At 52.8% G+C, this 14,030-nt stretch overlaps 1 protein-coding gene across 1 annotated transcript in view; it reads left to right on the top strand.

Moving 5' to 3' along the window:
- The window catches only part of kdm6a (lysine (K)-specific demethylase 6A), a 29,072-nt gene that overhangs the window by 7,666 nt on the left and 7,376 nt on the right, over window positions 1-14,030 (top strand). Inside the window, exons 6-18 of the mRNA XM_084689916.1 lie at window positions 1,140-1,260; window positions 3,760-3,814; window positions 4,330-4,364; window positions 5,365-5,458; window positions 6,965-7,091; window positions 7,764-7,862; window positions 8,276-8,495; window positions 8,966-9,115; window positions 11,895-11,987; window positions 12,179-12,256; window positions 12,463-12,570; window positions 12,733-13,140; window positions 13,276-14,030. The exon at window positions 13,276-14,030 is cut by the window's right edge and continues 150 nt beyond it. Of these exons, the coding sequence (XP_084546042.1) occupies window positions 1,140-1,260; window positions 3,760-3,814; window positions 4,330-4,364; window positions 5,365-5,458; window positions 6,965-7,091; window positions 7,764-7,862; window positions 8,276-8,495; window positions 8,966-9,115; window positions 11,895-11,987; window positions 12,179-12,256; window positions 12,463-12,570; window positions 12,733-13,140; window positions 13,276-14,030 (2,343 nt within the window). The remainder of the gene's footprint in view (window positions 1-1,139; window positions 1,261-3,759; window positions 3,815-4,329; window positions 4,365-5,364; window positions 5,459-6,964; window positions 7,092-7,763; window positions 7,863-8,275; window positions 8,496-8,965; window positions 9,116-11,894; window positions 11,988-12,178; window positions 12,257-12,462; window positions 12,571-12,732; window positions 13,141-13,275) is intronic.

Genomic DNA, 14,030 nt, shown 5'->3' with positions numbered 1-14,030 from the left:
GATCTAACACACACACACACACAAACACACACACACACACACACACACACACACACACACACACACACACACACACACACACACACACACACACACACACACACACACACACACACAGACTCACTGCAGGGAGAGATGAATACAGGAGGAGGAAGAAAGAGAGGGAGGGAGGGACAGTTGGAGCGGGGAACAGAGAGAGAGAGAGAGAGGGAGGGGTGGAGGTGGGTGGGTGGGTGGGGGGGGGGCAACGGGTTCAGAGAGCTTTGCCTTAGCACCCAGCACATCCTGTATGCGTGCATGTGTGCGCGACGGCACGTGCGTTTGTCTCGAGCTCCCGGCTAGCGGTGAGATCTCTGCTCCTCTGTCCTCAGCGCTGCGGGGAAACTCCCGGTAGACGCGCTACAGCCTTTTGTTTTCCAGCGCTGCGCTGGAGTGTGTCGACTGTCAGTGTGTGTGTGTGTGTGTGTGTGTGTGTGTGTGTGTGTGTGTGTGTGTGTGTGTGTGTGTGTGTGTGTGTGTGTGTGTGTGTGTGTGTGTGTGTGTGTGTGTGTGTGTGTGTGTGTGTGTGTGTGTGTGTGTGTGTGTGTGTGTGTGTGTGTGTGTGTGTGTGCTTGTGTGGTGTGTGTTGTTTGGGCTCATTGGTTCCAATCACAGTCCATCGTTGCCATCCTCAGTGCTCCCTCTCTCTGTTTCTGCGCTAGATCCATTGATAACACTCCCAATGCTCCATTAATTACACTACCAATACCCCAGAATAATCACAACCAATCCCCAGTGATTAGCACAGCCAGCCCCCCAACAATTACCACGACCGATCCCCCGTAATTAACACAACATCTCCTCCCTAATAATCCCACCTACCATGAATAACACTGCCAGTCCAGGTGTGGAAGATCACCTGTTACCCATGGCTATTATGGGAGAACGCTGAAGGAGAGCTCTGTTTAACTGATCATCTGCTGCTGTCTACACCCTCTTTTTCTCTCTGTCTCTCTTTCTCTCTCTCTCTGTTGTCTCTGTCTTTCTGTCTGTGTCTGTCTCTCTGTCTCTGTCTTTCTGTCTGTCTGTCTCTCTCTGTCTCTCTCTCTGTCTCTCTCTGTCTCTGTCTCTCTCTGTCTCTCTCTCTCTCCACCCCTCAGGGCGATAAAGGCACTTCAGGAGGTGCTGTACATTGACCCCAGCTTCTCCCGGTCTAAAGAGATCCACCTGAGGCTGGGTCTAATGTTCAAGGTCAACACGGACTTCGAGTCGAGCATGAAGGTGAGTGAAGACCCTGGGCGCCGCTGTGCCGCGTCGGCCACATCTCGCGTAGAGCCAGGCAGGGGTCGGGAGGAAGACGATGGCCGCTATGTCGCGACACAGGCGGTCCCCACGTATCCTGAATGACTGACCGCACTTGGAGATTTCTTTTCACCGCGGTGGCTAAACTACATCCAAGAAGGAGCTTTTCTTTTTAAAATTTTTTTAAAAAAAGAAAGCTGGTTCCTGAATGCTGGTGAAGAGCATCATTATGTTGTCATCAGGCTGGCTGGATGGAAGCCTGGCTGGTTTTGTGTGCACGATGGTTCGAGTGGACGTGTGCATGCGTGAGGGTGCAATGTCGAGCGGCGCTGGCTCCACGTCCTCCCTGTGCCTCACACACACCCCTCCCACTGGGCCCTGGCACCCCGCCAGACACACACACACGCGCGCGCGCGCACCGAGCATGCACTGGCCCAGATATCTACGGTACAGCGGGGAGGGGAGGAGGAGGAGGAGGAGGAGGGGCCAGCGATGGGAAAGAAAAGAAAATAAATGAGAAGAGATTGCGCGAGGGAGGGAGAGCGCTGATAGGTTAGAAAGAACACTGTGAGTGTAGGGTGTGTGTGTGTGTGTGTGTGTGGGGGGGACGGGGGGACGTGACAGTGGGGAGAGAGCGAAAATAATGAAATAAGAAAGGGAGAAGGAATGACGGGCTGGTAAAATCATCCGATCCCAGAGGCGTCGTCCCCCTCTTGCTGACAGAGGGAGACGGTGAGGGGGAGGGGGAGGATGAGGAGGGAGAGACCTGCCAAGTCGCCAAGTCACAGGCAGCAACCTGCATTTACTGAGGGAGACCAAATGCTCTCGCTTTTGCATATCATTGCGTTCAGTTTGCCGTGTATCCTGCCGGTGCTGTATACAGACACGCGGGCACACACTCTCTCCCCCCCCCCCCCCTCTCTCTCTCTCTCTCTCTCTCTCTCTCTCTCTCTCTTTCTGGTACGCCCACACACTCATTCCCCTAGGCAGTTTCTAATTTGGGCATTGAGAGAGAGAGAGAGAGAGAAAGAGAGAGAGAGAGAAAGAGAGGGAGAGAGAGAGCAAGCGAGCCGTGGAGAGAGAGAGGCAGAGAGTGGGAGCGGTGCACATTAGTCAGGTGATGAGATTTCTGCTTTTTCAACGCTCTGTGATCAGAGAGTGTGTGAGGGAGATTGAGGGAGGGGGGGGTGGAGAGAAGGAGAGAAATGTAAATGAAGGGAACCCAAGGTGAAGAGGCATTGAGACGGCGGAAGTGTAATAGAGAGAGAAAGAGACAGACATAGAGAGGGAGAGAGACAGGGGGAGAGACACACAGAGAGGGAGAGAGACAGGGGGAGAGACACACGGAGACAGAGAGAGAGACAGAGAGAGAGACAGAGAGAGAGACAGAGAGAGAGACAGAGAGAGAGACAGAGAGAGAGACAGAGAGAGAGAGACAGAGAGAGAGAGACAGAGAGAGAGAGACAGAGAGAGAGACAGAGAGAGAGACAGAGAGAGAGACAGAGAGAGAGACAGACAGAGACAGAGAGAGACAGAGACAGAGAGAGACAGAGAGAGACAGAGACAGAGAGAGAGAGAGAGAGAGAGAGACAGAGAGAGACAGAGAGAGACAGAGAGAGGGAGAGACAGAGAGAGAGAGAGACAGAGAGAGAGAGAGACAGAGAGAGAGAGAGACAGAGAGAGAGAGAGACAGAGAGAGAGAGAGACAGAGAGAGAGAGAGACAGAGAGAGAGAGAGACAGAGAGAGAGAGAGACAGAGAGAGAGAGAGACAGAGAGAGAGAGAGACACAGAGAGAGAGAGACACAGAGAGAGAAACAGAGAGAGGGAGAGAGAAAAATGGAAGATGAGGGAGGGCAGAAGTGTCTGCATGCCTGCAGGTATTGTGTGTCATCGCTTCTGCACCCTCTACTGCAGCCGTCTGCTGAATAGTAAGCAGTGACACGGTGAACGGTGAGAGAAGAGTGAGAGAAAGAGGGAGGGAGGTAGAGATAACAAGAAGGGAGGCAAGGCAGAGAAAGACGTCGGGGGGGGGGGGGGGTGTAGGGGAAGGAAAGCCGACAATCCTGCAGCAGTATCTGCCTGGTAGTAGAGGGAGAGAGGGGAGAGAGAGAGAGAGGGAGAGGGGAGAGGGAGAGCAATCTGCTGGAGGATGCACTAGTGTAGTGGTGGAGGATTTTTGATGTGCCAAAGGTTTAGCATGTATGGTAATGTATTTGTGTGTGTGTGTGCGTGTACAATGCGATGGCGTGTTTTTAGGCTAATGGATTAGATTGCTGGTGGCCGGCCTTGTCTGTTCTCTCTGTGTGTGTGTGTGTGTGTGTGTGTGTTCCGGGTCGATGTTCTCCTTGCTTGCATGTGGCCCTGATTGGGGGATGTGTGAGAGAGGAGGGCTGCGTAGACGCTGACTGACATTGGCCACCTTGGTGTTTTCATGTTCTAACCTCCTGAATGACCTGCTGTTCTCTCTGTCCCTGCAGCATTTTAAGCTGGCTTTGATTGACTCCAACCCCTGCACTTTGTCCAAACCTGAGAGTAAGTACAATTGACAACACGCACACGCACGCACACACTGAACCTCACTTAAGCTGCAGCATTTTGACGTTGAATGTGTAACTAGGGTGGACAATTTTTGAGGTACATCTTGTCAATGTGTGCTAATCACAGCCTCGTAGCAAAAGGGCACAGTCTTCTGGCCCGGCGTTTCCACAATTAGATTGTTCCTCTCCTTCCCCACTAACGGTCTGAGACTGGGGTTGCCTAGGAGACCGCATAAGGAGGGTCGGCAGAGAACCGCTTGCCTGTTTCCGCACTGGGATTCCAGATCTGAGGCACACACGCACACACACACACACACACACACAGACTCACACTCAGGGGAGCTAACCTCCTCCTTCTCCCATCTGTGGCCATGCACCATGCCGTTTGCCTCCATCTGCACGCCAACCACCATCTCAGCTCTCCTGCTAGGGGCACACTTGGATGCATATGAATATAGGCTGTGTGTATTTGATGAGCGGCTGTCTTGTAATTCTGCCTCCTCTCCACAGTTCAGTTCCACATCGCTCACTTGTATGAGATTCAGGTAAGCCGTCCGCACCCCTCCCTTCCCCATGTAGGTGGTTTGAACCCGTGGCAGTGTGTGTGTGTGTGTGTGTGTGTGTCTGTGTGTTTCTGTTGGAATAGGCAGGAAGGAGCTTTAGACGCGCTCGGTGATTTGTCTTCTGCTTGTATCTAGTGCAAAGATGAGAGGGGTGTATTTTGCCATGCCACACACACACACACGCACCAACCCTGTTTTTTGGTGGTGCAGTGTAAATAAGGATGTATTTGGGCTTTACATTTTTTTTTTTTTTTTTTTTTTTCATGCACCATTTTGAAATTAAACAAATGTTTGTGGATGAAAGAGTGTGTGTGTGTATTACTATGGCTCTAGCGAGTGTTTATGCTGATGTGGGTTAATGGTGTCCAGACAGGAAGAGCCCTGGGTCAGACTAGAGTAGGTGTGTGTGTGTGTGTCTGTTATGGAGAGGCCGACATGGTGGCCAGTTGTTTTTAAAGATGGCTTTAAGGACTGATACGAGCCGGACATGCACACACCGGATCTGACTCGAGGTCAATTTGAACAAACAAACACTGGTTTGCTCAAGAGTGGGCTTCTCAGGTTTCCCAGACACTGACAAAGGTGGGTGGGTTTAAGAGACAAACACACACACACACTAAAAGTTGTCAGACGTGTTGAGTCTGGCCTGTCCTATCCCAGACTGACCCCTCCCGTGTGTGTGTGTGTGTGTATAGTGTGTGCGTGTGTGTGTGTGTGCGTGCGTGTGTGCGTGCGTGTGTGTGTGTGTGTGTGTGTGTGGTCGTTATGGCCTGTCTGAGGAGGTCTCCAGACTCTTTGTGTCTGACGAGCCCGAAAGACCATAAAACACACTGACCCTTCTGTCTGACTGAAACAACCTCATCTTTCCCCTCCTCTGACTGTTCCTCCCTCTCATCTCTCTCTGTCTCTCTCTCTCTCTCTCTCTCTCTCTCTCTCTCTCTCTCTCTCTCTCTGTCTCTCTCTCTCTCTCTCCCCCCAACAGAAGAAATACAGAGCCGCGAAGGAGGCGTATGAGAGTCTCCTCCAGACAGAGGATCTTCCTGCACAGGTGAAGGCCACTACGCTGCAACAACTAGGTGAGTCCCTCGCCTGCCCCGCCGCTCCACGCCGTCAGGAGATGCACGTCCAACGCACACCTACCTCCTCAACACACGAGAGAGATTCGTTCGTCTGCGAACGGCCGTTGTTCAAAGAACTTGCAAACCCTTACGGGCTTTCTGAGAGGAGAGTCACATTTTTCGTGGTCAAGAGTTGTCCGTCTGTCATTTTGGGGAGGTTTTATTTGACTGCTGGTGCGAAGGAAATGCCGATTCAGGGTCGCTCGTGTTCGATTTTTGGTTGTTTTTCTTCTACTCTGCACTCTCCCATTTTCTAGTCCTTCCACATGAATCGTAGTAGAGCCCTAATGGGAAGGGAGTGAGGTGGCCGTGTGGGTGATGAAAGGTTGCGTCATGCGTTGTGTTTTGGGACCCTGTCTGGCTTCTTGTTGTGGTGTGTGTGTGTGCGTGTGGTTTCCCTGATCACAGCAGTATTCCCAGACAGCCTGTTATCCTGCTCTCATTCCAATTTCCCCCAAGTCTCTCCCTCTGCTCTCCTGGGCCTTGGAATGGACGCGTCTGATGCAACAAATCCTTGTTTGTGCTCGTTCACGTTCCCTTCCCCCCTTGCTGAACACGCACGAGTGGACACACACACACACACACACACCTTCTCTGATGTCTCCCTCTCCAAACATAGGTAGCTCTTTTTTTTTTTTTCTTCTGGTCTTGCATGGTCTAGAATGTTCCCTCCCATCCTATAACCATTCCAATTCTGTCCCTCTGGGGTTGTCATGGTGACCTCCCAGCTCGAGATCTCCACAGGTGTTATGGGGGGGAGGGAAATGTGTTTGGTGTGCGGAAGAGATTCTCTTTTTCTCTCGTTCTCTCTCTCTCTCTCTCTCGTTCCGTTCTGGCAAGCGGCTGATGTCGGCTAGGTATCTCATTTAGCCTAGCACTTCCTAGCCGCTGTATGTCAGTGTGTATGTGCGCGCGTGCGGGTGACAGAGCTGTGCGCGTCAGTGTCCAGGGAATGCGAGTACGGCGCAGCTTTGGGTGCAGCAGCCAGTGGGGGGTGGGTGGGGGTGGGAGGCTTTTGAAGTCACAAATGGGTTGTATGTTTGTGTGTAGGGTGAAATACCCTCCCCCCCCCCCTCTCCCCTCCCTCCTTCTCTCCCCTCCCTCTTTTTTTCAGTCCCCTTAGTGTCAGACAGGCGGGCCATTTGGTTGGTTTCTGAAGCTGGTGCTTAGACACAGCAGACGCCAGACAGACCTCCCTCCCCCCCCCCCCCCCTCCCCGTGTGTCTCAGCCGCTTGGGTAGTGTTCACCTGGGGGGGACGTCAAACTCGTCCGACTAGACCGGCCGTCTTAAGTGGCCGCGGCTGACAAGTGTAGGAGAGACGTTGACTTTGAGCGAGCGAGGAAAGTCAGAGAGGGAATCCCGCCGCGCTCGAAAATAGCTCGGTTCCCCCCCCCCCGACCCGGTGAGTGCGACGACAGCCTTCCAGCCTCCTCAGTGACCCCGCCTCTCTCCCGTCTGCCAGGCTGGATGCATCACACCGTGGAGCAGCTGGGAGATAAGGGCACCAAGGACAGCTATGCTATCCAGTGTCTGCAGAAGTCTCTAGAAGCAGACCCCAATTCTGGGCAGTCCTGGTATTTCCTTGGCAGGTAAGATCATTTTGTGGGGTTATACCCGTCACTTGCCCTCCCAGTCGCTGTTCCCCAAACCCGTATGAGTGTGTGAGCATAAAATCGTTTCCTCATGTTATGCCTGTTCATGTATTATCTTGAATGTAAAATATACAATATTTTATTTGTTAGGGTGAGTGTTTATTAGAAAAAACTGCATCTTTATAAGTGTGTGCTTGACTACATCCTGTGTTTGGAAAGCTGTGTGTGCGTGTGTGTGAGGGAAATGGGTGTAGCTCAAGCAAAGCTAGCATGAGGCAGCTCCAGCTAGCGGTGCGTGAAGTAGGCGTGGCTTAGCTTGCATGTCTTCTGCAAGACCAAGACAGCCCAGGACAGGGCTCTCATTAGAACCTTTTTGAACTTTCAAAGTCCAATTGGACAAAGTTTTTGGCCCCCTTTATTCCTGGCTTTATTGAGACAGTTAAGAGGTAGAGACAGGAAACGTAGGGGCAACGTACAGGAAACGTAAATGGCCCGAGCTGGAATCGAAACCAGGGCTCAGGGTTCCGGCTTCAGACCGCACGGTGTGCACCTTACCCAGCGAGCCACCCGAGTTGCCCTGCAAGGTTCATGCGTGAATATCCTGGTTTCACGATCTGTGTGCGAGCTGCCGCCTCCCACGTACACACGGCGTGTGTTCAACCTCCCCAGGTGCTACTCCAGTATTGGGAAGGTCCAGGATGCCTTCATTTCCTACCGCCAGTCCATCGACAAGTCTGAGGCCAGCGCTGACACCTGGTGCTCCATAGGGTAAGGAGCTCCGCCCAGTACGGGGGAGGGGGGGAGGGGGGGGAGGGGAGGAGTGTGCGCGCGTCCCCTGTGGTGGTGGCGGGAGTGCTCCCTGGAACTCGCCAGGGTCCCCCCAGGTGCCGTGTGGGTGGGTCTCCCCGTGGCCTCCGGGGGAAAGCGCCTGCTGCTGCTTCGCACTGCGTCAGGGGAGGGAGGGGAGGGCGTAGGTGAGCGGGAGGCGTGTTGACGGGGAACGACGAGCAAAATAGACGGACAAAGAAACAAAGAGAAACTGAGCCTCGAGGGAGAACTAGGATCCCACCCCCCCCCCCCCCCCCCAAGTGGAATCTTTCCCGTTTCTCTTTGTTAGTTCCCCCTCACTCCCTTCTCTCTCTCTCCTCCTCCTCCTCCTCTCCCTCCCGGTTCCCGCGCAGGGTGCTGTACCAGCAGCAGAACCAGCCCATGGACGCCCTGCAGGCCTACATCTGCGCCGTGCAGCTGGACCACAGCCACGCGGCCGCCTGGATGGACCTGGGCACGCTGTACGAGTCGTGCGGGCAGCCGCGCGACGCCATCAAGTGCTACATCAACGCCACGCGCAGCAAAGCCTGCACCAACACGTCGGCGCTCACACACCGCATCAAGCTGCTGCAGGTAGGGTCTGCCACACACGCGCACACTCACTCACAGGCAAGCCCGGGAGTGAAAGCAGGGGCTGTTTGCTCCCCGCAGGGTGACCGGTTACCGTGGCTCTTGCGGTGCGCTGTGTCGTGTCCGTGGATGTGTTTTAATGCAAGCATTGTGCCCACATCTTTTTTTTTTTTCGTTTTGTTGACTGATGTTTTTGCCATTTTGATTTGGATTCATGGAGATATGAACTGTGTTTCATATTGAAGCGCTTTGCGCTTTTAATCACCTGTAATCGTAAGGCATAATCACGACATGGAACATTTTTCAGTGGTTCTTTTGATTTGACTTTGATCTCATGTGTGAAAACTCAAGTATGGCTCATCCTGTAATGACATAATGCAAATTGAATTGTAGGAGAGAAAAAAAAGTGTTCCCACTCGCTCCGAGATGCCAGACGAGTGCTGAAAACGTGTCTCTGCGCCATCTCTCCGTAGGCTCAGTTGTGTAACCTACAGCCAGGTAGTCTGCAGAGTAAGAGTAAAATGCTTCCTAGTATTGAGGAGGCGTGGAGCCTCCCCATCCCGGCTGAGCTCACTTCCAGGCAGGGACAGGCCCTGAACACTGCCCAGCAACAGGCCCAGCAGGTGAGACCAGACCAGACAAGACCACGTCACTTACTAACTAACTTATTAACTAACCAACCCCGCGCTCTGAGCGCCTCGACCAATTCTGCACCCAAACATGCAGGGCTGGATTCTCAGACAACAGATTAAGCCTCGTTTTCAGGATTGAAAAAAAAAAAAAAAGGGTTTATGATAGGCTTATGATACAGCTGAAATTCAGCTTATGGTACGGATGAAATCGGCGAGTTTAGTTACCCTAAAAAAAAAAAAAAGGGTAACTAAACTCGCCGATTTCATCCGTACCATAAGCTGAATTTCAGCTGTATCATAAGCTGTATCCGCCACTTCATAAAAGGGAAGAAAAAAGAAGAAAAAAAAAGATTTCTGGTGAAAAGTTGAATAGCTGGAGGACGTACTCGGTATTTACGATTCTGGTATATGACATGCCCCGAGGGACACTTAGATAAGTGTCAACGGATAAAGTCAGGAGTCTGTGTGTCTGTTGCGTGATTACCTCGTGAGCCGGACCCTGCACATTGTTGATGTGTGAAGTTGCATGAATGAGCGGTTCGCAACAAACAAATATAAAAATGTAAACGCACACAGCCATGTAGAGCTACACTAAGGAATGGTGCCAAGGATCTCGCAAGAACGGGCACTGCACTAGCATTACTGCCAGTGGTCAAGGCACTGGGTTCATCAGACTAGCTAGCTAGCTAGCTAACTAACTGGTTCAAAATGGAAGCTAATGAATGCAGTAGTGAGTCTGCAAAATCAAATGTGAGATTTTACCACTAATATGTTGTCGTTGAGGATTCCTCCCCACCCGATCTTTCCGTTGATGGCCATGGCACAAGACAGTCTGATGCCGTATCAATGAGAACCGTTCGCTTGCTGAAACAGTACAGTTTTCAGCTGAGCCGGTCCACATGGCTAGCACAGCTGGAGATGAGAGAAAGGGAGGGAGAAGGGGATGGGGGATGGGCACACATTTGGCTGCCAAATTGATTCCGATATGACATAGCCATTGAGCCATGGCACAGCGATGCCTAACTGCACGTGTACGACCATTGTAAATGAAGGTGACTTTTCTTAACTCTCCAACACCCACTCACTTGTGTAGGTTAACCTAAAGGTGTTATCAGCAAACATTTAAGTACTTCAGACAATTTTCTTTCAAAATGTTTTAACCGTTAGTGGCAAAAGGTGACTAGATTCACCATTTAAAAAATACGTTTTCAAAAATGTGTCAGAATCAAGACCAATATTTATTTAGTTTAGCCCTAAAGTGGTACGGTCCGAGGTTAAACCCCCAAATCGTTTTTTTGATTTAGTTACTCTTTAAAGGAAGTTCTCCATTTTCTTGTTTTCTAGGCTAGGACTGGTCTGTGTCTGGGAAACCGACCCTTGGAGATCTGAGTGGATTGGTCTGATCAATGTTGCTGGAGTTCTGGCCAATTGTCCTGCATGTTTTAGATGTTTCATGTTTGGAAACATCCAAAACATGCAGGGCAGTGGGTCCCTAAGGACCAGGGTTGGGAACAACTGAATTTGAGGACATGTTGGAGCCAATACCACATAGTCAATCCACTCAGATCTCTACGAGTTCAGAATGGTTTTAGTGGTTGCCCATCCCAATCAAGTGGAACAAAACACTGCCCCGTAGCTCAAATAAAACAGTAGTTCTGTAAGTCTTTCTGGGTGGTTTTCAGCCCATGCTAAACTGTAGGATCTATCATACAGAGTAATCTCCACTCATCCATCCCTTCAACACAGCTGGCTGTTGGACATGGCAAGATGATGTATCTCTAATGTCTGAATTGATGTTGACATTTATATTTATTCATTTAGCAGACGCTTTTATCCAAAGCGCTACAAATGGTGCACATAGCTTATTCAGTCATTGTTGCTAATGACTTTGCCTACGAATATACCGTTCCCATTCGGTAGAGGCAGTATCGGCCATTGCTGTCTTGCTGTCTGAATCACATATTGTAAACATGGACTGTGTCTTTTTCTTCTTGGAGACTGTTTGACATTGGAACTGCTCCGACAGGACGTTCTCATGGCAAGCAGTGTTGGCACTGACGTTTTGGTTTTCTCACGTTTCACCTCAAATTCATCTCATTCCCCCTGCCAAGAAGAAAGACAACTCATTCTTGCCTTCATTCCTCTCAAAGATTCTACCGAATCAGAGGATTTGTGATTCAGAGAGATTTGTCAGACATGTATATATCTTTTTTCTTTTTTTTTTGTTGCATCAAATTGTTGTGGGCAGTTCATTTGATTAATTTGTGATAAACAACTCTCCTCCTCCTGCTCCTGTTCCTCCTCACCCTGCTGCTCCTCATATCCCTCCTCCCCTTACTCCCCCTGCTCCTCACATCCCTCCTCCCCTTACTCCCCCTGCTCCTCATATCTCTCCTCCCCTTACTCCCCCTGCTCCTCACATCCCTCCTCCCCTTACTCCCCCTGCTCCTCATATCTCTCCTCCCCTTACTCCCCCTGCTCCTCATATCTCTCCTCCCCTTACTCCCCCTGCTCCTCATATCTCTCCTCCCCTTACTCCCCCTGCTCCTCATATCTCTCCTCCCCTTACTCCCCCTGCTCCCCATATCCCTCCTCCCCTTACTCCCCCTGCTCCTCATATCTGTCCTCCCCTTACTCCCCCTGCTCCTCATATCCCTCCTCCCCTTACTCCCCCTGCTCCTCATATCCCTCTTCCCCTTACTCCCCCTGCTCCTCATATCCCTCCCCCAACCGCTCCTGCTCCTCCTCCTCCTGTGGTGTCCTCCCCCAGGCCTGTAAACCCCAACAGGGGGGTGAGACCAGTGGTCACCTAGACAACCAGGCCAGCCCAGCTAAAAGGAAACGCACAGCCAGCCCTTCTAAGGTACTCCTCAGTTCTGACTGTCAGGCCCTGCTCATGTGCTGGTCACTTCTATGCCCAGCTCAGCAGACCGGTGCCGTTTTAGTCATCGACTCGGGTCCAGTTCATGCCCTCCATTTTCGTTTTGAAATTCAGCCGAAACCTGAATGTAGAATCATGTACAGAGTGTTCCTCTCTCTCTTTCTCTATCCCAGAGTGCTGCAGACTCATGGACCAACAGCCCGGTACCACAGCAGAACCCCAGTTGGTACCTCTCACCACAGAAGCAACAGGTGAGCCCTACTTGGTCCGCACAAGACAGCAGGCTGCCTCATGAGCAATAAGACAGAAGTCAGTATTCCCTGGTTGATATTTCGCTCTTGACTTGTGTAGGAAATGAGGGGATTGTCCAGATGCAAGTTTTTTGTTAGGCGACAGTAGTTGGTAACAGGATGTTGAGACATGACTGGCCTCCTTTCCCCCGAACGTCAATGCTCAGCTCCTGGACCATTTGCGGACGAACCGGGCGATCCTGAAACCTCAGCAGGTGCAGATGCTGGACCAGCTCGAGAAGCAGTTCTCTCTCATGCAGCAGCATCAACAGCAGGTACGTACACACACACACACACACACACACACACACACACACAGGCAGTATGTCACGATACACACTTTGCGTAAATCAACCAAATCGAACCGTTTCACGCAGATGATAGACGTTCTCCAGTGTTATTCACAACAACCTCCCCCTCTCCGTCCGATTGGTCAGATGAGGCATGCGGCGTCGGGGCAGGTCCGGCCCGGCCTCCCGAACGGCCCGTCAGCCGACCCTTCGTCGACCCCAAACTCCCTCCCTCACCGCGGCCCTCAGGTCGCCGTCCCGCCCCCCGGCACGGCTCAGCTCACGGCCAACGGACCCCGCTCTTCGAGCCCCGTCACCAGCGGCCGGCATCCGGATAGTTCCGCCGCCGCCGGTTCCGCGGGCAATAATCACACTCTGGGACCGGGGGGGTTACCGGGAGGGTTACCGGGAGGTAGCGGGAGTAATGGAAACGTGCCTTACCTACAGCAGCACTCTCTACCTCACCACTGCACGGCCACCAGTAACCCCACCAGCAACAAGTCCAGTACGACAGACGAGGCCTGGAGAAGCCAGCCATGCGCCAATACCACTCAGGTACAGCACGCCTCCTCTCCCCCCCCCCCTTCCCTCTTTACGCTCTTCTTTCCTGTTTCGTCCCTCCTTCTCTTTCAGTGTTTCTTTGTGCCTGTCTTTGTCTCACTCTTTCCCCTCTCCTCTCTTTGTGTACAGGGGCTTCACAAAGGTCCAGGTTCACATTTGGCAGGTCCCAATGGAGAACCCTGCCCTCCCTGCCCGGCCCACCTCCTCCCCCTCCCTGCCCAGGCAGTGGGCGCCAACGGCTCCGGTGCTCTCGATCAGGTCGGCCTCGGCGCTGGCTCCTCCTCTTCCTCCTCCTCCTCCCTCTCCTCCTCCTCGCCGCAGACTGGCACCCCCAACCACCTCTCCACGCCCCCCCACTCCGCCACTACCTCAGGGGCCCACACCAAAGAGACCACGCCTTCAGGGAGAAACGGCAGCGGTGGGTCGACCCCCGTCGCTCCCGACGGCTCTGCCGCGGGGCATTCGGCAGGGACACCTCTCAGTCCTGGCGCCGCCCCTGCACAGGGATTGACTAATCACGTCCAGCAGCGGGTGACGGACAGCTCGGCGAGCCCCTCCCAGGCCGCCTCCCCGTTCCCGGGCGCGCTCCGCTCAGACAATCCTCAGCTCTCCGCCTTGCTCATGGGAAAAGCCAACTCCAGCAACGACGACAATAACAATCATAGCGATCATCCGGCGTCGTCGAAGGTCAACAACGTCCACCCAGGTCTCCAAGGGGGGGTCAAGCCCCTCTCGGAGCATTCCGTGGCCTCCTCGCCCCTCTCGGCCATGTCCACGGCCACCCCCTCGCCTCGCTCCGCTGACCCCGCCTCCTCCACCAGCCTGGCCTGCCTTAACAGCCCGTCCGGCAGCGGCCCCGCCCCTGCTCAGGGCCCCACGTTGAA

Source organism: Hypomesus nipponensis, chromosome 23, assembly GCF_054491055.1.
Source record: "Hypomesus nipponensis isolate SF chromosome 23, ASM5449105v1, whole genome shotgun sequence".
In the NCBI taxonomy this organism is placed as follows: Eukaryota; Metazoa; Chordata; class Actinopteri; order Osmeriformes; family Osmeridae; genus Hypomesus; species Hypomesus nipponensis.
This window is presented reverse-complemented; position numbering and strand designations above follow the sequence as displayed.